Raw genomic sequence first — 25,721 nt, forward strand, 5'->3', positions numbered from 1 at the left:
CCCCCCCACACACACTTAGATCTAACTTGGGGAGATAATGGAGAACATGCATACTTCAGTTCAACCTGAATGTGGCTTTTGTGGGGGGGAACCCTAGCTGAGCACACGGAGTACATTTCAGCTTTTGCAGGAAGAAACATAGTTATGTTATTATACATGGACTATAAAGACTGTGTGTGTGTGTGCCTTATTTTCAAATGTTTGAATTTTAGAACTTAAACGTGTTTTGTATTTCTTGTTCAGTCAGACTAAAGAGAAGACACTGAAATTTTGGTCTCAGCACTCATGTGGTATAATCCAGGAATGCTTAATATAACATTATGCTGTAGCTAGAGAGTTCAGAAACAAGGCATTTAGACTCACTGATGATTGTTATTAAGGGCTTTTTATTCAACAGATATTACTGATTGCCTACTATGTGCTAGCCCTGTCCTAGGTACAGAAACTACAAAGTACTTTATATCATACATTACAGAATACAGGCCATAACCAAGACTGTAAATATAGATGATGTCATGTCAGGTCATGAAGAAACTATTTTTCCTGCTTTATTCAGGGAAAGGGAATTTGGGTGGGGCTGCTATTTTAGGTGAGGGAAAGCCTCACCCTTGAAGTCTTAGTTGAAAAAAGATCTTAATGAATAGAGAAAGGAGGTTTTGAAGTTTGGGGGGAAGAAGTGTCCAGGACAGAAAGAGAACAGGGCTCAGTTGGCATAAACTGCAGGGCAGGTTGGAATCTAGTATGGTAGAAGCTGTGTGAAAAGCAAGCAAGTGTTGCAAAAATGAAGGTGACATGAAAGCCCATGTGACAGGGTTTCCTATGCATCCTGCCTGTCCCCACCCCACCCCACCCCATCCCACCCAAGCCAGTGGAGCCAACACTAGTCTAGTCTGGCTCTGGCTTCATTCGGGGGAAGTTAAAGAGGTGATAAGTAATGGAAAAGAAAAACTGCTATGAGCCAGACAAGGTGGCACATGTTTGTAATTCTGGCTCTGTCAGATATTGGTGGCCAGGCTAAATGACAGAAGATTCTGTCTCAAAAAAACAAAAAAGGGTGCTAAGTGTGGTGGCACACATCTTTAATCCTAGCACTCAGAGGGCAGAGGCAGGTAGATCTCTATAGTTCTAGGTCAGACTGGCCTATATATCCAGTCCAGGTCAGCCAAGACTACATAAAACCACACTCTGTTATGAGCAGGTATGGGCAGCCCCAACCTGCATATGCTGGCATGCTGTCTGTCCTGTGTATCTTATATAAGAGGTATGAGGAACGTGTCTTATACTCTGCTCTTGTCTAGAGTCAAAACTAATAGAAAAAGATTCATTCATTGTTCTCTGTGCTCTGTGTTCGTCACAGGCTTCCAAGATCTTTGAATTGACCATTCCAAGGCTTAACATGTTCCTAAATTCAGAGCAAAGTGTCAGACTCCACAGTCTTCCTTAAGCAAAGTTTTTCTTCTTCTTTAGGGGGAAAGCCTCCCAATGGTAACGTCTAAATCCACCCCATGAAACCTAAAAGCCACCATAACCAAGTCAGGAAATGAACTCATTCGGAAGGAAAATTCATAACATGAGGTGATGGGCACAAATAAAGAGAAGCCAGGATAAGTCAGACCAGCACCACCAGACCCTCAAAGAGGTGGGTTATTCACACACTGTTTAGGGCCCAGCAGTAAAGACCCAGAGAGAGAGAAAGAGAGAGAGAGAGAGAGAGAGAGAGAGAGAGAGAGAGAGAGAGAGAGACAGAAAGACAGATAGAGCCAGAGATGGACACACAGAGAGAAACAGAGAGAGAGAGAGAGAGAGAGAGGAGAAGGACATCAATAGCACCCAAGAATGAAAATGGGGTTTTGGAATAAAAGTCCTAACCTCTAGCCACCTGCCACCCTATGTTTGCACAAAATGTAAAAGAAATTATTTATTTAGACATGTGGAAATGAGCTGCTTTAAATAGCAGCTAACAATAGAACAAATAAAAAAAGAAATCTCACAGGACATATGTGTAAGGAATGTCTTTATGTGTGCAAAAGGAATTTTTCATATTGTATTTCATAAATGTATATACATGCATATTTGTACTTTTAAAATACCATATGTAATGGAAGTTGTGCATAAATATTTATAAAAATATCTTTATCCAACTAGGCCAGTAACATTTAATATTTTTCAATAAAGTCATATATAAAATATATACATTAGTACCAAATGGAACACTTATTTTGAAATATGAACCCCAAGTAAAACTCTGAGGAATCTGCAGTGGAACCCAGGTATCTGCCAAAGGAAATTTCGGAGCAGTTGTCAGTTGAAAAAAGGAAACAATGCGGGGCCTCTTCACCACTGTTTTGCTTGTCAAAATTTTGGTATTGCTTCTGCAGTTTTATATTTGACTTCCGACCTCAGGGCCAACTATTATTTTCTTTGAGGCTTTTAACACTCCACCCAAGTATTCTGCTTTCCCAAATAGTTGTGTCCGCTTCCTTTTCAACTTCACCTTAACATCCACCGTGGCTTAAGACTTGGACTTAACGTGCACCCCAGTCTAAGGTTTCAGAGCGATGGGGAGCAGGGGGGTGCAGAGCGGAGGGAGCACCCCATACTGCTCTGGGAAGCCAAGGTCCCCAGGAGGGGCTGCGCTTTGTGCCAGGATTTCCAGCAACTTGAGAGTCCCGGGGTTGGAGCCTGGCCCTGATCGTGCGACTCCTCGGGGTTCCAGCTCTTTTTCCAAATCAACGGAGCTGATGGGAATCTCACCCGGAAAACGCCACCTTTTCCTGTCTCCTACCAGGCAGACCGAGGGAGAGGGAAGAGAAGGCCGCCCATTAAGACAATTAACATTAATTAATTCACTGGGTTCCCACTGAAGTTCTGGGGCGGGACGTCCTGAGGCCTTAGCCGGGTGACCGACAGGCGCAGGTGTCGCCACGGGCGGAATTTTATGGTGCGGAGCCTCAGCAGCTGCACCACTTGCGCCGCCTCTCAGAGTGTCCGGGAGAGCCACCACCGGCTTCCGCAGCTTTCCGCCAGTCTCCGAAAGATCTGGAGGGGGAGGAGTCGCCTCCCTCTGACAGGAAAAACCTGCTGCGTCGGCGTTTCCTCTCGTCCCGCAGGGTCTCAGCCTCCAGACACGCGTCTCCTGCGCGCTAAATCCGCGCTCCGTGTTTTGGCGATAGCTTGCGAGGGGAGTGAGCTGCCCATTGACAGCACGAGACCCTCCCCTCCCCTCCTCTCCTTTCCGCTTCCCTCCTGGGTGCTACGGCGGCTTTTGGGGTCCCGAGGGAGGTGTGGCCCGCGCTGTGGCGGCCGGCAAAGCGGTCTTCCTTCACCGCAGGTCCCCTCCGTCAGCAGCAAAGCCCGTCACTGCTAGATGGGCTAGGTAGGACAAGGAGAGGCGGGGACATGAGGGTGAGCTCGAGGGTGCCTGGCGCGGGCGGAGTCCTATTGTCCTCACTGTGCGGGCAGCGACGCTCCTGGGCCACCTCTTTGACCGCCACTTTTCTTTGTGCCCAAGGGAGCCGTAGGCGGCTTTGCCTCTGAGAGGAGCCACATCTCGGGGGAGTGGGACTAGGAGGTGACAGTGGGCGTCTATTGTCTTCCAAGAGCCCGCTGCCGCGCCGCCTGTGGTGCGGGGCTGGGGACAGGTACGGCGGAGGAGGGTCCCGGGCGGTCAGCACCCTTATCCCCGCCCTGCCCCTTCCTCACCAGCCCCGCCCCGCTTCGGGCCACGCCCCGCACCCCGCGCCCCGCCCTCGGCAGGTTGAGGCGGTGCGTCCGGTCGCCGCGCGCTCAGTGTTGTGAGCACTTCCAATCACCGCTGGCAGCACAGCAGCAGGACACATACGGGTAATCCCGTTTCGCGGCTGCTGCCTCCCGGGAAACTCCGTGCACAATTCCCGGAGCAGATTATAAGGTGAGCCGTCACCGTCCCTCCGGATCGCTCGGGTGCACCGGTGAGGACTGCTTACGCCCTCGGGAGGCGACCGTGGCCGACGCCCGTCCCTGGGGCAGAAGTGAAGCGACTCCGCGACCGCTGGTGAGTGAGTGTGTAGTCCTGGCTGCGTCTGTCCAACCGTGAACCTTAGTCCCTTACAGCTCGTGCTGGTGTTGGGCTCGGAAGACTTAAAGGGTGTGAGGATAACCTAGGCACCGCCTTCTTGAGCTGATGTTCAGAGGACCAAATGGGACCTGAAGCTACTCAGGAGGGAATCAAAAGCAGAGCTCTGCCTCTGGCGCCTACTTCTTTAGGGTGGGGCTGCGGGCAGCAGGGCCCCCACCGAGTTATTGACAGCCATTCTGGGCACATGTTGCGTTTTTCCATCAGAACAAACCGCACACACTTGGCTACCGTGCCTCTCTAGTTGTGTTTGCATCCGGGCGGCACATGTGAGTGCACCGCGTAGCTCTGCTGTTCCCTTGCTGGCAGAGGCAGCACTTTGTAACTGAGGTGCCAGCCAACCTGCAGATCTGGCAGTTGAAAAAGGATGTTTTTGTTTTTGTTTTTTCTTTTTTGACTGCGATTTCTGAACAACTGAAGCGTTTACAAAATCTTCCATCCTCCTCCTCCTACTGCTCCTCTTCTTTTTCTCTTCGTCCTCCTCACTAAGTGCCTTGACACAGACATGTGAGGAGGAATGGATCTGGCCAGTCATTTTTTCTTTATGAATTATTATACTCCACCCCCTCTTGCCTTTGGGAGGGAAGGCATGTGTTTCATCTTATAAATAGAAAGTAGCATATTTTTTTGGCAGGACCTGCTTTATACTGCACCGTCTAGGAGAGGTCAGTTTAAAAATAAATATGCACTTGAATGTTACATTACCGAGCTGGCTGTGGCATGGACGATCTGCGCAGACAACAGCATCAAAGCTGGGAGAACATCTGTGTTGAAAGGAGTAAAAGCCCCAGAGTGCAGCCCAGGCTGACAGTCAAGTAATTACATTGTGTTTAAAAAAAAAAAAAAAAAAAAAAAAAGTGAGTGAATTAAAACAGGGTGGGAAGAGGAATGTCAAGTGGGGATTGGAACCTGAATCATTGCAGTGGTGGTGTATTTAGGGGAGTGGACTACTGCTGTGTACAGTGTGTAGGGGACCCTAGGGAGGGAACTGATGGATATGTTAGGGAGACAAGATTTCTTCTGCTCCCTCCCCCCCCCAGCTTGTAGCCCTTGCAAATATCCTGAGTTCTGGGAGGGGGATGGAGGAGGGGTACTGGCCTTGAAAATATTAGGAGGGTAGCAGATGTCCCTGCTATAATAGCAGACCCAGATTTAGGATTTCCCCTTAACATCACAAGGAGAAATAAGCCTCTCCAGGAAGCAGCCACTATGCCCTAGGGGTATCCCTAAGTCCATTAAAAGACTCTTGCAATGTTCCCACTTGTAAAAAAGATCTTTCATCTAGCGACTAAACTAGGAAGCACCATTTCTGGACTGTTCCAGAAGTCTCCACCATTGTGGTTTGATGGACAGTTCCGATATAAGTGTACACAAACACCCTTTTCAGGGCGAAGGACTCAGACATGAGGCAGTTGTGAAATGTCTAACATTGTCAGGTGTGAAATAAACGATAAGATCTATATTCAAGGAATGGCTGACAGTCCATCTGAAAGTGCCTAGGTTTCCCAGTAGCTCCACCCATGGCATAAAACAGGACTACCAGCCCTTGGGGAATTGTGGAAACCTTCTGGGTCCATGGCAATTTCTGTTTTCCAGCCTTCTCATCTGCTAGAGATTTGTAATCTGGATTCCATGATTGGAACATGGTGCTGAGGCTGTGGCAACCCCTGAAGTAACATGAGCTCCCTCTCACCCCACTAATCTGAGCTCTTAAATTCTGCCTAGAAAGACAGCTAAAGTACTGCACATTGTTATTTTGCTTTTTTATTGTGAACTCAAATGGGATCTAGGATACATAGAAAGCTATAACAGTGACTGCAGCACGGCTCCCTGAGCCGGTTGGCCCAGTCTGCTCTCCAGCTTCCCCTTTAACATGGTACTTTGTTTTATGTCTGACATGTTCACAAAAGCTGCCCTTTTCCACTTGTTAAATTCCTGCTATTCAACAGCATGGGGGGATAAAATCACTTTAACCTGTATTATTGTGTGGTTTTAACCAAGCCATAAAATTTTCACAAGCTCTTTGCCCATTAGACATAGAATTTACCCAGTGGGTGGAATACAATTCCTGACCTAGAAAGCCCTCAGGAAGACTGTGATGATTATTATTATTATTATTATTATTACTCTTGCTTTAGTCTGATTTCATGTAGACTCAGCCTAGTTTCTTTCAAACTGGAGTCCCACAGAACTGTTTCTCTTTTCATTGATCAAGAACATATAATTGTATTTTTAAATACGCTGTATTTCCCAGAGAAAAAGTTGAGTCATTTGAGACTAGCAGCAGATTCATTTAGAAACAAAACCTTGATATGTAAAATAAGAAAATAAATAAATAATAACAGAAAGAAAGGAAGAAAATCTCTTCAGAGTGCAGGTCAGAGAATTCTAATGGACCACATGTTGGGACATCAAAAGTAATTCTATCATAAAGCCTGTCGTAATAAATGCTAAGCTAAGTACTCTTCCCCCATTGCCTGAATTAACTCCTTTATTTCTAAGTAATCATTCCATGAAAGAAGGTGTGTCAGTACCTGCATTATCGAGGTATTATGACTGAAGACAAGCCAATTATGTAGTTTGCCCAAGATTAGGCAGTAAAGAACATACCTGAATGTGGATGTGCCTATGTGGCAAATTCTACATGGGAGCCAGTGCCTTTTGAGTTAGAGTCTGGGAAAACCTGAAGTTAACTCAGTGTCAGACAGCCTAGACACATTGCCTGGATCTTTCATCTTAGTGCTTGTGTGATGCTGGGCAAGTGACTTAGCTTATGTGATTGTCACATGTAACATCCATAGCTAGTCTTTTAGATAAATGGTATAGTACGTCTTTTCTAGAAGAAACTTGGGCTCTGAAGAGTTCTATAATTTGGTCAACATTACACAGCTAAGTAAGTAGCAGAGCATGGTTTGAACTCAGGTATGTTTGGTCTAGTACTGAATAGCACACCTCCATTATCTGGCAGGAAGGGGAGAGGAGCTATCAAATATGATTACTGTTATGGCTTTGGGCCTCTGGAAAGGAGCTCATTTTATGTTATTCTATCTCACCATATCACCACCCAAAGGAAGTAATTGCCAGCCTTAGGGAATATAACTTGATTATTAAGAGTTCCTCCATCCTGTGTGTGGTGACCTTGTTCTACTGCCAAGCTAGCATGAAACTACTAGAGTTGGTCTAAGCAGTTAATGTCCCAAACAAAGTAAAAAACATGGGACTCTGACACCAGAAATCCATGCCCCAGCTGGGAACAAGGCATTGTTGTATCTAGGAATGAATACAGCCTCCATGTAGGTAGTCCATGGCCTTGGTTCAGTCAGAGGCAGTAGGGCTAAGTAACCATGCCTGGTAAGTCATTATATCCAGGAATATTCAGTGCCTGTTGGGTAGTGATACTGCCCTGAGAATTCCAGGCAAGTCAGGAGGTTGGGCAGGAAGGCCCTGAACTCTGTCCTTGGCAGGAGGGGGCTTGTGACAGTGGTGTTCATACCATGGATGCTGCTAGATAAATGTGTGTGAAAGATAGAGTGAAGAGGCCTAAGAGGCTGAGCACTCTTGCTCAGGACTGTCCTGGTTCCTGTTTCTCATCAGCTGTGAAGTCTGCTGCTTAGTCCCCAGGACAAAGTCTGGAAATTGCCTCAGAGTTGGGGCTATCTAGCTTAATATGTAATTTTTTTCTCTCTCTTCTCTCTCCCTTTAAAGACTGCAAAACAAAACAACATCCTACAAAATATGACAACTAGCCAAATCTATAGCAATCAGCAATTTATCAAGGAAGGTTTTTTGTTGTTGTTGCTTTTCTTAAAACAAAACAAAACAAAAAAAAAGTGTTCCCTTTGGCCTTGATAAACTTCAGTGACAACTTCTGCTAGATTGGAGTGATAACAGAGTGATAGGGCTTCTGGTGAAAAAGTAGCTTTTAAAACTGTGCAGCTTTATAGTAGGAAACATAGGCATTAAAACGATGGCTATTTGTTGTGGTTTTGTCTTGTTTCTTGTCTTGGTTTTTGAGACAGGGTTTCTATAACTCAGGCTGATCTTGAATGCTTGGTCCTTCAGCCTCAGCCTCCTGAATTCTGGAATTATATGTAAGTACCCCAGTATCCTGCAGTGACTACCCCCACTCATCACCCAGAAGATGACTTCTGAGTACTCAAACTGTGTATGGAAACTGATGAGCCTTATGTTGAGTTTGTGTGGCCATTACTGTTAGCCTAAATGATTAATTCACAATAGAACTCTCAAGTAGGAAGTTTAAAAAGCAAAAGATGTTTTGTGATATGGAAGCTATTTCCATGTTCAGAAAGGATTGGCCTTCTAGCCTTAAACAGTGTTTGCAGTGGTCGCATTCCTGCAATGCCCCAATGGGGTGACTCCTAAAGCATTTCCAAAGACTCAGATAGATCAGGAAAGGATTCTGTGGAAAGCCAGTTTGATGAGGTCCCTTTCCTGCAGGATGTTGTCATTCCTGTTGCACAGGTGCACAGCAACGCTTCCTGGGGAGAGAGTGTCTACTCTGTCTCAGATTGCTTTGCCCTCACAGTGGCTGCAGGACTCACTCTAGAGAGCATCACGACACAGTTGTACAGACTTTGTGCCTTGCAGCCTGCCAAGCTGCAGGCAGTACAGGAATGGGGCTGAAGGAGCATGCCCGAGAAGGATGCTGGCAAATCAATGGTGGTTCTGTTTGATAAAACTGACCCAGATTGCCCAGGGACAATCAAAATATGGGAAGGACTAATTTGAAAACATGTGTTGGTATCTTGACATGGATCCCAGTGGTGGGATTCTGGCCTCTCTTGGAGCCTGTGTTTCCTCGCTAACGAGGTTTGGTGTTAGTTGAGATCATCCCTAACTCTAATAAGCCAATGTCCATCCTTGTGACCTATTAGCATAGCAGGTCCTGCTAATTATAAAGTGTGGCCTTGAGCCAGCAAATATTGATGCAGTTCTCGCCTAAGGAGCCAGAGCAGGCTGCAAGGCAAGAACTTCAAAGGTGAGCTTCTGTTTAGACAGCTTACACATTTGGGAATCCATCTTATTCTGGTGACATCCTGAAGGTTATATTTATAGACACATCTTTTCAATGATAAATCTCTGTCATGAATCTATTTGAGAAAGACCGGTACTATTCAAATACATCACAATCATTTAGGCTACACGCATCTTTAAACACACAAACACATTTCCGGTGAAATCTGGTTTGGTCATTTGGGAATATATTTGATTTCTTACCCTTTATTTGATTTTTTGCCTAGAGTCAGTTCAGGCTGAAAACATTGGGGTTTTGGGTTTTGGGATTTTTTGGTTTTTTTTTTAATCCCAGCAGGAGTGGAGGTCATACACTTTGGGGTGACCAGCTGTTCACAAGGCAGATATTCTCTTCTCCAGGTGTCTTCTATTACCATGTGAAAAAATAGGGAAGGCAGCCAGCTCTAAATTCCTGGAATTATCATTCTTTTTCCTTTTCTGGGGCATGCCATAGTATTCTGGGCTTTCTTCTGTGTGGCACTTACTGTATTTAGAATAATCTTTTTTAAAATATTTATTTGTTTGTTTGCTTGCTTGCTTGGTTGTTTGATGGTTTTTGAGAGAGGGTCCTGTGTATCCCAGGCTGGTTTAGAATTGACAGGTACCTTCCTCTACTTCCTGAGCACTAAGATCATAATCATGAACTGTGGTAGTAATAATCCATTGATTCCTTCAGTTGTAGAGAGGGAGGAATGATGAGCAAAAGGGTCAAGACTATGCTGGGGGAACCCACAGAAACAGCTGACCCAAGAAAGTAAAGGCCCATGGACATCAGTCTGACGTGGGGAACCAATATAGGACCCAACCAGGTCCCCTGAAAATGGGTATAAGTTGGGAGGCCTGGGCAGTCTATGGGACCTCTGGCAGTGGAACCAGTGTTTATCCCTAGTGTACAAATGGGCTTTGGGAGCCTGTTCCCTATAAAGTGATACTCTCTCAGCCTAGACACACGCAGAAGGGCCCAGGTCCTGTCCCAAATGATGTGACAGACTTTGATGATCCCCCATGAGAGGCCTCACCCTCCCTGAGGAGTGGATGGAGGCTAGGATGGGGAATTGGTGGGGGGAATGGGAGAACAGGACAGAGAGGTAACTGGGAACGGTATGTAAAATAAGATTTTTTAAAAATTTAAATAAAAATTAACTAAAAAATACAATAAATTCAGGCTTAAAAAATAATTAATTGATTCCTATGACTGCCTAATTAAGATGTCTGAAGGCAGAGATTAAGCCTACTTTATCTAAGCATTCTTATTTCCCCAGTAAAACTATCAAGTAGACAATTTAATCCTGGCCTTACCACCCAGTTCTTCCTGTAGCATCTTGTAAATTGTTAAGAAGTCTTTATTACTTCTCTAGTTTATTAAAGTCATTTCTTCTTTACTATAAAACATTCAAATTCAAGGGAGGTGGCCTGGTGGCCGTGCCATCTGAGAATGCTATAGAAATTAGGGGAGCCTGCACCAGGACATTATTTAGAGTACAGCTTAGAAGTAGCAACCTCCACAGAGTCTTCTTTTGCCCTAAGGATGACTGTGATGCCTAGATGTCCACTGTGAGCATGAGGGCTCTTGGGTTTCCTTTCACTATCACAGACCTCGCCATGGCCTGTGAACCAATTATCCAAGGCCATGTTCACTTATCTTTCTCTACACATTGTGTATCATTACTATGGCCCCCTTTCCTAGAACAGAATCTGGTACTACATAGTTCTTTAGTGGATGCTGTCTGTTGATAAACACTTGAGGGGCCAGCCTCAAGCTAGGTGACTGTACACAGAAGCTGGAGCCACTTGAGTCTCTGTAGTCAGGTCGTAACACCAAACTAGACATGTTTCCTTATTCTCCAATGTCTTCAGAGTGAGATATCTTCTAGTCATGCTGAGCTGGAGCTTGGTGGGAAGCTTGGTACATGCTCATGCTGGTGGCTTTTATTCTGGATCCTTCATGAAAGGACCACTTAATCCAGTGGCTCATCTGGAAGGAGGTGATTGCTGCCACCAGCGTGGTGGGGCACACTCAGTTGGGTCTCAGCTGCTATGTATGGAGTCAAAACAGGAATTGCTTCATGGTTCAGTTTTGTCTTGAGTGGAAAGTTTGACTTTTGGAACCACATCATTTGGAAGACTTTACACTTAGTTAAAACAAACAATTAGGTGACTAGTTGTTAAAGTCTAAAAGGAATAAAATTGGAAGAAACTTCTGAGAAGGCTATTTTTGGTTGCCATCTTGACTATATCTGGAATTAACTAAAACCAAAGTAGCTGCCTCTGCCTTGGATTGGGCCTCATTGCCTGCTAGACCTTTGCCAGTCATGTCATGCCCTGAGAAGATACCTATGATTCAATTTCAAGTTTTCAGAGGAGTCACTGACTCAGAGGAGTCTTTAGAGGAAGTCACTGGCATTGATTAGCACCCTGATTCCAGGAAGGGGAACAGAAATGGTATAAGTATTGTGATGGGCACTGGCTTCTGGAAACCCTTAAAGCATGGGGTCTCCAGATAAGGTCCAGCAAAGCAGGCTATAGAAAAGTCTCATGCTGCTTAGGGTCTGTGCAAGGAGCCTCCAAGGTCTTTAGCCTTTTCAGCCACCAACTCAAAATGTCAGCTCGCAAGTAAGCTTGTGGTAAGCTAATGCCCAGGTCTGTTTTTATACAAGCTGCCAGCCACATCCTGCCTCATTCTGCACTTATGTTTTTATATAATTAGCTTTAACCCAAATCAGGACTTCCTACTTATTCATTTGATTCCCACCCCTACTAGACTCTTTTAAGGTAATATTAAATCCTGGTCTGTCACTGGCACATGGAGGGACCCTTGTGGGTCCCATGCTATCTAGAGACAAGTGCAGCTGCTATGTCCTTCAGGTCATTCCTCCTATCAGCAAGACTCTTTTCTGGCTTTGCCAAAAAGTCCATTTCATGTGTACGGATCTACTTAACAGCTCTCACCAAAGAAGCAGAGGAAACGAGGTGCTGCAAGAATTTGCCAGTGCCTGCTGAACCGTATTTCTCAATTTCACTAAAAAGAGATGCAACAATCAACATGGAATCTCATTCTTGTTTTGAAAGCAGTATGACTATGTCACTATAGTTTTTCAAAGGCTCTACAAAGTGACCAGATGGAGACAAGTGTTTGCTGCTCCTTAGACATTCCATTCTCCTGAAGTCCTGGGAATCTGTTTTTACATGAAGTGGAGTCCTTTCCTATGGCTGTTGCCTGCTTCACCTAGGGCTCCCCTTCACTATAGACTGTCCATTGTAGGCTTTTAGGACACCTAAGCCAAGTTCTCTCTCCTGAACTTACTTCCCTCTAAGAGGAAAGAACAGCAAGATGGGGCTCATCACTCCTTAAGTTGGAACTGAGTGTAACTGGAAGGTCTGAATGGTCTAAGATAGTCTTAACTCTAACAGTGGTGGGTAGAAGTCATTTCCCTTTTAAATTCCACTTTCACAAACATATGCTCTCTTTAGCACCTTCTGTGAGTAAGATGGTTCTTTCTCATGGCTGACAGCCTAATGGGGGTGTTGGGCAAGAAAGCAGTAACTACAATACAGTGTGATAGTTGGTGGATGTCAGATGAATGCATGACAAGAAGGAATTCCTGAGACCTTGGCAACTGGGAAGAACTACAGCTTCAGGGACAACAGGTCCTCGATTTGCCTGTGTGGTCCCATGCTATCCTATTTCTAGACTGTAAGGGTGGGCCTGCCCCTAAAGGGTTTTAAGATTACAAGTGGACTCTAGGTGAAATGATAAGAGGCATATACACAACAGAGATTGTGGGGATAATGAGGAGAGAGACTTGGTGATAGGACTATGGCTAGGGAGAAGTTGGGCTGACAGCTGGGTTTTGGCATTTACAACGAGAAGAAAGCACAGGAGGCCCTCACTATGAGCAGCCAGAGGGAGGAAAGATGGAGTTTCCCAGTAAAGAAAAGTGGGGACCCTCAGAATGCAGGAGAGAAATTCAGTGATTTTGAACCACTGTTTTGCCTATTGACTTCAATTTCCAATCTGTGGTGGAATAATACTACTTACCGAGCACAGTGAGATATACAGCTCGGACCCCACACAGCAGGTTCAACAGTATACAACCCCCAGAGCTATAGGTAGCCACTTCAGTGAGAAAACAAAACACCAACCATGTATGGCAGTGTTTCTAAGAGCTTTCTTTCTATTTCTTTGCCTTCAGACTGGTCCTGGTCCATAGACCACTTTCAGTGGTTCTAGTCTAGACTGAAGTTCTACTCTGAAAGTTATCATTAGATGTAGTAGTTGTATCCATGTCCAGTGTGTGATTCAAGGGTTGGGGGTGGACAACAGTCCCCTAGCCATGTAGAGATGCAAGCTTCTAAAGCAAAGTTCAAACCCTTCTTGTAAGGGGTTAGTTGATGTCTTACACTTTGAGAGCCACGTACATTCTCTGCCTGGCTATCTCTTCCAACCTTTGAGAGCAGCAGCAATTCTGCATGTTTTTCCTCCAACTTCAGTTCTGTTCAGACTCACAGCCTCATAGTTATTTGTTGGGGGACTGATTATTCCAGGGAATGGAGGGTGTCCTGTCCTGTCCACTTAAGGTCATAGGATGAAAAATACCTGCAGATATTTTTTCCTTGCTTGGGTGCAGAACTACCATCCATGGAGCACCACTGGTTGGTGTAGAGTATAAAAACAAATGCCTGTTCATTGTGTGTTCCAATAAAACTTTGTTTACCACAACAGGTAAGGGCCTAGATCTGCCCCAACTATTCTAGTTTCTTGACATAAGTGATGGAGAGAAAGAATGAGCTTAGTGGCCAGCATATAAAAAGACTCAACAGTAGCTCTCCTTTATAGCACCATACTCTTGAGGTAGACATAAAAAGCCAAAGCCAGAAAACAGGAAAATAACAAATGACATAAGTTCTACATGATACCTAAGAACATCTCCCCCCCCCCCCCCCCCAAGCCACACAGAGTGAAGCAGGATTACGTGAGGTGAGTTTGGGAAAACTTCCTCCAGGAAGGAAATGACTGTGAAACATATCTCAGAGGATGTTATGAATAGTGTTTTGATCGTAAGAAGGTAAGGATGGCATTCCACCTAAGGACACAGCTTGGTTTTAGAAAGTTAGGAGGGCAGTGAAATGTGAACGGTGACGGAGAGCTATTGTCCCATGTCCAGTGATTGCGCACTGTCACATGCTCATGCTTCCTCTGGGAAAAGAATTAACAACATTGGATATTTTCTAAGAACAGGATGTTTGTTTTTTCCTTCAGGCTCAGAGGTTTCCTTGTTGCTTTAAATGTTTAATTTCAAAGTCAAATTCCTTTTGAGATTATTTTTCATAATAGCAAACTTACTAAGAAGCTGTAGTGAGTTAGAGGTGGAAGAATGAGTGTGTAGGACACCATTCTGGGTGTCCGACAAGGTCAAGTTAGTGTCTTTCGGTCATTGCTACTGAGATCTCAACATATTCTTTCTTCTGGTGCTGCTGGGCTTGAGAATAAATAGTTTTGGTTGGTAAGTATCATGTTATCAAATCCACGTTCAGATATGGCAGAAATTCTGGCTCCTTCTGATTGACCCAACACATGAACTCAATATAAAACTGTTGCCTAGATGATGGGGTCTAAGTATTCCATGAGCTAAAACCTGCCTGGCCCACTGCAAGCACCTGTCTATTAGATACTGCATGTGTCAATTCTTTAGAAAGCCAGGCATTTAAGATTCACCTCATCTACAGAGTCATTTGCGCCGTGGGTTGCTTTCTTGGAGCCAATCAACCTGTCTTTTGTGATGAAAAAATCAAACTGGTTATGGATTGAATATTTCCAAATTTGGAGTTCAATGTCTGCTATATGATTGTTGTAGGAGACAGAATGATAAATAAGACCCAGTTTGTGCTTGTAGAAGCGTTTTCAGCTTATTTAGAGCATTCTTGAATTCACTCAAACATGTATATAGACAAGGGTATAATTAACCTAGGGGAGTCTTCTGTAGACATGGTTGACAGTGGAATGGCCACATATCCAGTGCAGATGTGATGCAGAGAAGCCTGTTTTAACCCTCAGGGAGCATGGGTGACTTGTAGACAGCCCTAACAAGATAGGAGGATGGCTTGGGAATCACCTTTGTCCCTTTTGTGACCCCAAAGGAGTTCTCAGAATGTACAATATGAGAATATAGCTCAACAGCAAAGAACCATAGCTTTGCCTCTCTGTAGTGCTCTGAATTTCTGGTCACTGCCAACCTATTTTGCATCATTTGGTACTACAGTCAGAACTGGAGTTCTGCACAGGCAACGCCGGCTGACATAATGTTAGCAGAGTTTGTTGCCCTCTAGTTTTTGAGCACCTCAGCAATCTTGGGAGATCTTGGCTATGGGGCAAAGTTTGTAATGACTGAACAGTTCTAAAAACAAGAAAGTCAAAATTCTTTCTGTGTTGATATTATCCTTGTATCATCACAGACCAAGTTGAAGAAGGTGAGCAGCTCACAGGAATGACCTTGTTGGATTCCTACTTGTCAAAATAGAATGCCTGCTGGCTGCTTCTGGCCTGCACTGAGGCGAAGTCCCTGTAAAACTAGTCATGCAAAATGAACCAGGCATGAGAGAACTTGTCCTTGACGTACCTTGTTATAACTGTCAGGAATCAATGTCCACATAGTCTGCCCTTGTAACTTTTATAAGGGAAAACACCCTAATGGGCTCTGTTCACAAGTGTGAGTACCTTGGGAGGTGGGAGTCCTGTCATTTAGTTTTGCTTCTAAAAGATCTTTCAAATAGTGCAATTAAGTCCTGTTAAATGTAAGGAGTGTATGTAAATTAGCAGTGAGTGTCCCATGTGGTTTTTGTGGGTCCCCATATAATTGGGGTTGTAAAAGGAAAGTAAATACAAGCTGTTGTTTAATCATAAGTAAGAAGTTCATCTGTTAAATAATTGAAGGTGGGTGTATCAGACTTTCTGAGTGGGTCCATACAATACAGGCTGCTTAGTCTGGCAAGGGTTTGCAGGGCTCAGCAATGAGGGACTTGTACTCATAGAAGCTCACAGTCTTGCAATATGCTGGTCTGCCCTCAGTTTAAGAACCATGGACAGGAGATAAGACTCTAAAGATAGAAAAGGCATCTTATCTTCTGGTGGGTGGGGTAGAAGTGGTCAGAAATATGAAAAGCATGCCTTTTAGGATGCTGTTGCCAGGCTCTTCTTTGGGATCTTCTCTAGTCTTGAATACCCCACCCCCACCCCATTTAAGTTCAGCATGGAGTATCTAATGCCAAAATTCTCTCCATGAATTTTGAAATTCTTTCCTAGGAGAAGCCCCCTGCTGAGGTTTGAAAGAGAACTGGCCTGAGGCATCTGCTTTGTAGGAAGGCTTAACTTTCCTGACACCAAAGGTTGCCTAATCATTAGCAAGTGAAAACATAGCTGTGCTAGAACAGAAAGCCTTTTCAGGGGCCAGACTGTGGGCCTGTTTTATGGGGGAGTGTGAAAAGGAACAGTGGGGAAATAAGTGAGTGTGTTCCCCTGTGGGAGGGTTAACACCAAAAAATACCTTGTGGGAGGCTCTGGGTACAAGCTCCTTCCCCTGTGGGGCACTCGGTCTGTAGGTCTATAGAGCATATTTTGTCTGTTGCACCCCCTGGGTTTTTCCCTAGAGAAGAAGTCCAGATCTGTGTTCTGGTGTTTTCTGCTTAGTTGCCCTAAAGCCCTCCCTGAACAAGTTAATCTTTTTCATTACAATGAAAAGAAGCCTTCAGATCACTAAAGATCAGTGTTCTCTTAGTTTTCTTTTAGTTGTTGGAGTGTTCGTTCACCTTCCTCGATTCACCTCCAGTTGCCCTCCTCAGAAACATGTTCCAGATGGCCTTCATGCTTCTAAAGAGTAGAGCCCAGAGGCCAGTGCAGTTCAGGAATCTTTAGTGCAATGGAGGGATGGAGGAGTTACTGCTTTCTCCGCCCGGTTGGTGGCAGAGAGGAATACACAGAAGATGCTCAGGCAGGGAGCAAGGTGGAGGGTGGTTATTCTGTGCTACCTAAGAATGTTGATTTATACAGGAAAGAGTAACTATGTTTTTGCTTTTTGATGGGCAGATGGTGGTGCTGTTGCTGGGTGGGGCAGGGGATGAGGGTGGGGGAGGATGGTATTCATGGTTACCATGCTGGGGCAAAAGGACAAAAGGGAGATATGATCAGAATTTGAGCATGGGGATATGGCTTGGTGATTCAGTGCCTGAACATATGCCTAGACCCTGGGTCCTATACCCAGTATAGATGGGGAAAAGAAGTTGGGATGCCCCTGAGTGATCTGTGAATCCCAACTCATTTCCTACAAGGGAAGGAAAAGAACAAGTCCCTCAGGAAGGTGGCACCATCCTCACACACAACCTACCCTTGTTTTCTCATGTCTGTTTTGAATTAACATTGCAACCTTGCAACCTGTTTTGCAGGATGCAGGACTTTTTTTTTTTTTTTTTGTATCCTTTCTCCCAACTAAGGATGAATCCAAAAATAATTAGTAGATAAACCAAGCATTCCTTTCTTAAAATAAATGGATTCCTCACCCCCACACCCAATTTCAACCTCTTTGTTCTTTTTAGAACCTAGTAAGTTATCAGTATACCTAATTCTGAGCAATTCAAGAACTAATTTTTCCATTAGTAATTTGTTTTTTTTGGTTTTGTTTTTTTTTAATAACCCTTGCCCCACACCCCCTTGCTGTCTGCTTACTTATTTTTGAATTCATATTAGTCAGGTTCTCTAGAGTCACAGAACTTGTGGAATGAATCTCTCAATATTTTTCTCTGTGTGTCTCTGTCTCTCTCTTTCTCTCCCTCAATACATATAAAGGGGATTTATTGGAATGATTTGCAAGCTGCCATCCACTAATCCAACAATAGCTAGCTGTGAACAGAAGGTCCAGGAATCTAGTACTTGCTCATTCCCACAAGGCTGGGTGTCTCAGATGGTCTTCAGTATATCCTAGAATCCCAAAGAAGTAGGCTCCAAGAAATGTGTATGCTAGCAAGGTGAGGGCAAGCAGGCAATGAGCAAAGGCTTCCTTAAGTCCTTGTATAGACTTCCAGAAGAAGGAATGGCCCATATTAAAGGCGTGACTTCCCACCTCAAGATCCAAATCAAAGGTGTGCGTCTTCCTATCTCAAAGGTCTGGACTAGAAGTGGATTCACCCACTTAAAACCAAGCAGAAAAATCTCTCACAGGTGTGCCCTCATTTCTAGATTCTAGTTCATTCTGGATATAGTCAAGTTGACAACTGAGAATAGCCATCACAGTATGTTTTGCATTTGGTTTGCTGAAAGAGTGATAGAAGAAATAGATGATGAGATCATCAACTTTGTGGAGAAACAAGCTGGATATGGTGCCTCCTGCTTACAGTCTCCACACTTGGCAGCAGGATAATTGGAAGGTGAGGCCTGCCTGGGCTACATAGTGAGTTCTAAGATAGCTTAGGCCACAGAGTGAGACACTGGATCCAAAAGCTAGATAAAATGAGAGAAAGCAAAGCTGGACATATTGATCCACACCTATGGCCCTAACAGGATGGAAGCAAAAACAGAGGTTTGGTTATGAAAGCCTCTCATCCTGTGTCCCCCCAAATAATCACCAATAAAGAAATGGTTCCATTTTTTCTCATAATCAAATTGTTATTGCTATGGGTTATTTTTAATTATTATCTACCATATACGCTTAAGATCGTCACAAGTAAATAACTAAAATTACCTAGGCTCGTACAAGAGTGACAACCCCACCATCCGCCTTCCTTATCAGAGGTGTGTGTTTAATATCCCCTAAGGTCTTACTCTGGGTGTTATTATCTGTTTTAGTTAGGGCGTCTGTTGCTCTGAGGAGACACCATGACCACAGCAACTCTTATAAAATAAAACATTTAATTGGGGTGGCTTACAGTTTCAGAGGTTTAGTTCATTATCATGGTGGGACATAGTGTCCTGCAGGCAGACATGGTGCTGTCTATATCTTAATGAGAAGGCAACAGGAAGTAAATTGAAACACGGAGCATATCTTGAGCATAGGAGACCTCAAAGCCCACTCCTATAGTGGCACACTTCCTCCAACAAGGCCACATCTACTCCAACAAAGTCACATTTCCTAACAGTGCCATTCTTGATGAGCTTACAGGGACCAATTATATCCACGCTACCACAACATCCTTGGATTTCTCACGGATACCTGCAAGTAGGAGTATGCCCATCAGAAGCGGGATATCCCCTGTCTTCTTGGGAGAGAATGCCTAATGATTTGCTGGGAGCTGGGCCTATTGTTGGCAGAGTTCCCTTGCCAGTGCCCAGAACTTGAGTGTTTGTCTTCAAAGGAATGTAACTCATAGTAGCAGATTTCAGAGTCAAGGCATGGGCATTGAGAACAGCCTTTCTGTCTTTAAAGAAGGACCCAGGAAGATAGTGAGAGTGCACAAATTCTAAAGAAAGCTGGAAACACTAAAGACTGAACAGCAAGCTCTTGATCAAAGGAGATGGGTAAAGATATGGAACGGGAGCCCAATGTGATGTCAATGACCAAGCACCCTCAGTGCCTGGCTGAGCCAGAGTTCACACTGGTGGTGGGATCTTGACTGAAGCACAGTAATAAACTCTGATCATGTGGCACCTGGATTTTGCCAGACCTAAGTACCATGTGCAAAATTGGCTCTTAGGCCAGTGTCTGAGCCTTACACATTTACTTGTTACATTTTTATGATTAAAACAGCCAGTTCATTCACATGGGTCAGAAACCTGAAATCACAAAGAATCAACATGAATGTATCCTTTTCACCTTTGTCCCTTTCCATTCACATTTGCTCTCTGAGGGCACTCACCATTTTGAGTTTCTTACCTATTTATAGATACATTGTATAGAAACACAAGGTAAGGCAGTTAGATTACATACTTCACCTCTGCTCCTTCTTGGTCTTCCTTTGAACTTGGACTCTTGGCCTATGGCTGTATTAAGTTTCTTTCTTTCATAGATGTAAATACTACCATTTTGTGTGTCTGGACCATCTGTACGGATCTTCTGTAGGTAGACAATTAGGTTGTTTCCAGCTCTTGACTGTCACAAATGTTTGATTGGACACCCTTTACATAGTATCTCCCATATCATTAAGTGAACTGCGTGTCTATATATGGAATTGAGTACAAAGGCGTATGATCTGTTGGCTGGCTGGAAGCTGGGGCTGTTCACATTTCTCCCCTCCTGTGTACAGGAGCCTCTTCTCTATCTTCCTTGGCTTCCTTTGTGTTTACAACAGGCTCTGGAATACAGTCCTTTAGTAACTAGGAAGCCAAATTTCCTCTAAATGTCCTGTCACCTCAAGAGTGGGAGCCTAGCCTTCTGGCTGCTTAGCATGCTTCTGGCTCTAATACACTGTCTTGGCAGGGTGACTCAAAGCCTGTGTCTCATTTGTAAATGGGGACTTTTAACATTGTAACAGGAGCTTCTTGGGTTCTTGTGAGTTGGAGAATGAAGCATTGTGGGAACATAGAGGCCCTCAGTAAATACCATGTCTTTCTAGGGAAGACTTTAGCTTTCTGTGTGAGCAGTGGCAGAAATAGTGTCCAAAGAGCCAAGAGCCTGGAAAGGGAAAGGAGATCTACTAGCTGATAAGCAAGGCTGGGAGGATTCATGAATCCAGGAGAGGACACTGGGTCATAGCTACCAGGTGCTGCCCAGCACTTCCTCTTTCAAATGGGAGAGTTGGTGAGTTGGTGTTTTTGTCCAACATCCTCACGTTTAAAAATCAAAACACCCTTTCATTGTATTTGACAGCTGTTAGGCCTGGCACATGGTGTCTGGTGTCTTACCTTCTATTGCTTATGTAGCTTTCTCACAGCCCCTTCCTTCTCCCCCTGTCCTGCCCCGGTATCTCTGTTTTTTGTTTTTTTTTTTTTTTTTTTTTTTTTGTTTGTTTGTTTTGTTTTTGTTTTTGTTTTTTTTTTGTCTTCATGCCAACAACATAAATCCCAGCCTTTACCAAGCCAAGGGAGCCTCTTGCTAAAAAGGTCACAATCTCTGTAGCCAGGCAGGGGCTGCTTTAAAAGGCCCAGCCAGGAAGCCATGGTACTGAACACCCCTCCCTCAGATAGGAGCAAGTATTTCTTCCCATTCTCCTCCCTACCATCCCCTGTCCTTGTTCATTTGTAAAATGAATGTGAGTGGCCCTGTCAGGGGCAGAAGACTGTTCTTTGGTATTCTGGAATGCTCTGCCCTGGATACTTCTGGGCCTTATATAACCCCTCAAGCAGGCATCTGGCCCTGTCAGGGGCAGAAGACTGTTCTTTGGTATTCTGGAATGCCCTGCCCTGGATACTTCTGGGCCTTATATAACCCCTCAAGCAGGCATCCCTGGCAAGTAGCAAATCTTTTCCATGGCAGCTGCTATCCTGGCATTGTATGCTGATAATACTGCCTTGGGTGGGGAGGGAGAGTGTTCTTCACCAGAAGAACCTACCACCTCCTGGGGCAAGAAAATGTCACGGGAGCCCTAGGTTGGGGCTTTGTGTTGTGTACCTATAGTGCAAGGAAGATATTTTATCAGGTCTTCCAGGGGCTCAGTTTTTTGGGTTTTTGGTGTTGTGAGATAGGACCTCAAGTGTCTCAGAGTGGCCTTGAACTAGTGCAGGATGACCTATAAGTCATGACCCTCCTGCCTCCGCCTCTCTAGTGCTGATGGTACAGGCATTTACCATCACACCCTCTGTAGGGTTTCACCTTTTGTTATTGAGACAAGACCCAAACCAGAGCTGAACAAGACCATGAAGACCCGAGTCCTACTTTACTTGGTGGCACTGTGGTCAGTGAACTGTTGGCAAGAGCAAACCTGTTGCTGCCTCCTCCTCGCACACAAAGCCAAATAGGGCTGGGTGTCTTTTACTCTTCCTTCTCTGCCTTTTCAGGCCTGGGTGGCTGGCCAGCCTGCTGGTACATGCCTGATAAGCCAATTCCCAGACTGAGTGAGCTATTAACCTTTGCCAGTGGGTGGTGGATCACGGCCCTTGTCACCTGTCACTTATAAGTGAATTTAAAACACTTGCTGAAAGGAGAGAAATATGGAACAGATGTAGAGGACCTCCAGCTGCTGCCAAGCAAATGTGACTGTGTTTCAAGCCATTGTCTAACCTAGTCCTAACACTATTGATTGTCAGCCAGGGGACCAGGAGGGGAAGCAGGGTGTGAGAAGAAGGGCAATTTTAGCTTCTCAGTGTCAGCTTCTGGGGTAGATGGGATGGAGGGGGATTTTCAAAAGTTAAGTTTCTCATTAGCAAGGGAGGGGCTGACATGCTTGGACCTTCTTTGGAACTCTACAGTGTCTACAGGGAGGCTGCGTTGGTTTTACCTGCATTGATGTCCACTTATATTAAGTCATGGTTTCTATGGCTTTCTGGGAAAGGTTTAGAGCCCAGGCCTCACATGGGTGCTGGAATCTGAACCCAGGTCCCCTACAAAAACAGCAAGTTCTTCTAACTGCTGACACAGTGTCTCTAATCCCTGACAGCAGATTTTAGAAGAGAGGGAGACTAAAATCTTAGATGTGTTCAGAACACTATACCATGTTTAAAAAGTTCTGATATTCTATGGTTTAGGGGCTAAGTACCTCTTTCACTGTTTTCCCCTGAACTAAGACCAACATTAGTGAATTCTTCCTGAAATTAAAGTTCTTATCACAGTTAAGAGAAGCAAATAAGTTGGGTTTTAGGTGTGAAGTGGCCTTGCCTTTATTTCCAGGCAATGGGATAATAAATTCCTGGGCAGTGGTAGGCCTGAATGAACCCTAAAGGATGGGAGATCACACCTGGTTCGATTTCTTTTCTAGGTGTCTCGGTGCTGTGGAAGGGACTGGATGATGTAACCAGTTCTGCAGGAAGATGCACATGATCCTTTGCTGAGTAAGACTTCCCAGACCCTGTGTCATTTCAGAGCCACCTGAGAAAAAAAATAATGTGATGGTTCTTACCAGAAGGGCTTTTGAAAGTGTGGGATACCCGTGAAGAAGGTCGTCTTTTCCCCATCTGTGAAATACACATTCTTAGATTTGTAAAATGCCAGCCAAGACCCCAATTTACCTGAAAGCGGCCAACAACAAAAAGGGAAAGAAATTTAAACTGAGGGACATTCTGTCCCCTGACATGATCAGTCCTCCCTTGGGGGACTTTCGTCACACCATTCACATTGGCAAAGAGGGCCAGCATGATGTCTTTGGGGATATTTCCTTCCTTCAAGGGAACTATGAGCTCTTGCCTGGTAACCAAGAAAAAGCACACTTGGGCCAGTTCCCTAGACATAATGACTTCTTCCGGGCCAACAGTACCTTGGACTCAATGTTCACAGAAACACCCTCCCCAGTGCTCAAAAATGCCATCTCCCTCCCGACCATTGGAGGATCTCAGGCTCTCATGCTGCCCTTATTGTCACCGGTGACATTCAGTTCCAAGCAGGAGTCCTTTGGGCGTCCTAAGTTGCCAAGGCTCAGCTGTGAGCCTGTCATGGAAGAAAAAGTTGAGGAGAAAAACAATCTGTTGGAGAATGGAACAGTGCACCAGGGAGATACCTCATGGGGTTCCTCCAGTGGCTCTGCTTCTCAGTCCAGCCAGGGCAGGGACAGCCACTCCTCCAGCCTGTCTGAACAGTACTCTGACTGGCCTGCGGAGGACATGTTTGAGCGTCCTGCCTCCTGTGAGCTCATGAAGTCGAAGACTAAATCAGAGGAGTCCCTCTCCGACCTGACAGGCTCTCTGCTCTCACTGCAGCTGGATCTTGGGCCCTCACTTTTAGATGAGGTCCTGAATGTCATGGATAAAAATAAGTAACCTGGAGTCAGCTCTTTTCCTTTGGAGTAAGAGGTACCAAAATAGGCAGAAAACAAAAACTCAACTAACCACAACTGATGGAAAGAACCGCCCTTTCTGATTTTTTGTTTGTTTTGTTTTGTTTTCAGCAGTGTGATGCATTTTCTGAAATAACGTTCCTTTTCCTACAAAATATTTTTTTAACCGCCGTGCCGTTTGCAAAAACAATTTTGAAAACAATAATTTTAAAAATTTAAAAAAAAAAACCTATCCTGGTAAAACGAAAAAGAGAGAGAGGGAATGAATCAGAGCTCATTTTTAGCAGGCACTGATGATATTCGCTCAGTTTTGTTTGTTTGTTTGCAGACAGGCAGAAATCCAGGCTGTCTGAAGAGGGTTGGCTGGGTCAATGGGTCTTTCCAAGGTGCTTTACAGTATGTTGTGAGAAGGAAATCGAAACTTGCTTAACACCTAAGCCTTTTCTTTCCCTAGACTCTTTTGTATATTGTATCTCTTGGGCTCACTATAGTGACTTCTCCAGTGTTAAGATTTTGCTGTTTTCATATTCGAACAACCTTATGGGACCCGGTTTTTTTTTTTTTTTTCTTTTCTTGTGGTTCTTATATATCCCTATTTCCATGTTGCAGAAGTTTGACTGTCAGCTACATGTTGGTAAAAACAAGCAAGGTATTATTGTAACTAAGTTATTTTTAAAGTTGAAATATATTTTTATGTGCCTTTGGCTCTTTATTGCAGTCTACATTTTATAGATAATACATCAAGTGTTATTTGTCTTGTTTCCATTAGGGCTTCCTTGTAAGCTGTGTATGTCTATTTGCCAAAAAAAAAAAAAAAAACCTATTCACTATTAGTGCCCCCCCACCCCTGCTCATTTGTTAATCATACTTCTAATAGCATCAACGATAGACTGTGAAGTGTGTGGGCACAGGATGCCCACGATGCTGCTGCAGAGACTTAGGACATTTCATGCTTCCATTACCTACGTCATACCACACAATAAAGAGTAAATGCTAAAATGAACTTGCTCATTTATAGTTATAATCAAGAACAGAAAAGAAGACATTAAAGACTAGCTAGTAATGTACCCAAGCCTTTAAAATACACTGAGAGATGATTTCTATGTGTTTTGCAGTTTTGACTTCTTTTTATTAAGGTTTACTTCTAGAAACAGCAACATGAGAAATGAACATGTGAGGTTATTTTTGTTGTTGTCTTATACAAATGTTAGTGCTGAGAGAGAGGAGAAGAAGGGGGTGGAGTCTGTAGGCCTTTGCTCAGGCCCAGTTTATTAGCCTGTCTTGTTCATGGCTTATAGACTCTGATGTCTTAAAGACAAAGGTTTGTCAGGCATCCTAGGTCCTATAGACAAGATTAAGGTAGCTACAGACATCAATCAAGGGCCCTTCCCTGTTCAGAGGATCCCCAGATGCCCTGAGGCCATTGGTTAAGGAACCAGGAACAGGAAATTACACACAGATTCCTATCTTGACTCAGGTACTCCTCCCTACTCTGAGCCTTGTTGCCAACAGTGAGTGCCAGCTCTCTCTCCTTCATGTATCCTCCTCAGCAGTCAGCGACTCCTTCCTGGAGTTCAGAGTTCCTGCACTTGTATCATATGATGTATGAAATAACCTTTGAACTTACAAGTAAGATTCACTTCAGTGGCTAGCCAAATAGAGGAGGAAAAAGTTTTACCCTAGAGCATTGAGTCTGCCCAAAAATTCCCAAGTTTCTTACCTTGGCCCC

The 25,721-nt window shown here is 44.3% G+C and overlaps 1 protein-coding gene across 1 annotated transcript; it reads left to right on the forward strand.

Moving 5' to 3' along the window:
- The first annotated feature begins 3,848 nt into the window (after positions 1 to 3,848).
- On the forward strand, positions 3,849 to 24,704 carry Cdc42ep3 (CDC42 effector protein 3). The gene is made up of 2 exons (XM_051177885.1): positions 3,849 to 4,033; positions 22,982 to 24,704. The coding sequence occupies exon 2, from the start codon at positions 23,208 to 23,210 to the stop codon at positions 23,973 to 23,975; it is 768 nt and encodes a 255-aa protein (XP_051033842.1). The 5' UTR covers positions 3,849 to 4,033; positions 22,982 to 23,207; the 3' UTR covers positions 23,976 to 24,704.
- Positions 24,705 to 25,721: the final 1,017 nt, after the last annotated feature.

Source organism: Phodopus roborovskii, unplaced genomic scaffold (assembly GCF_943737965.1).
Source record: "Phodopus roborovskii unplaced genomic scaffold, PHOROB, whole genome shotgun sequence".
Lineage (NCBI taxonomy): Eukaryota > Metazoa > Chordata > Mammalia > Rodentia > Cricetidae > Phodopus > Phodopus roborovskii.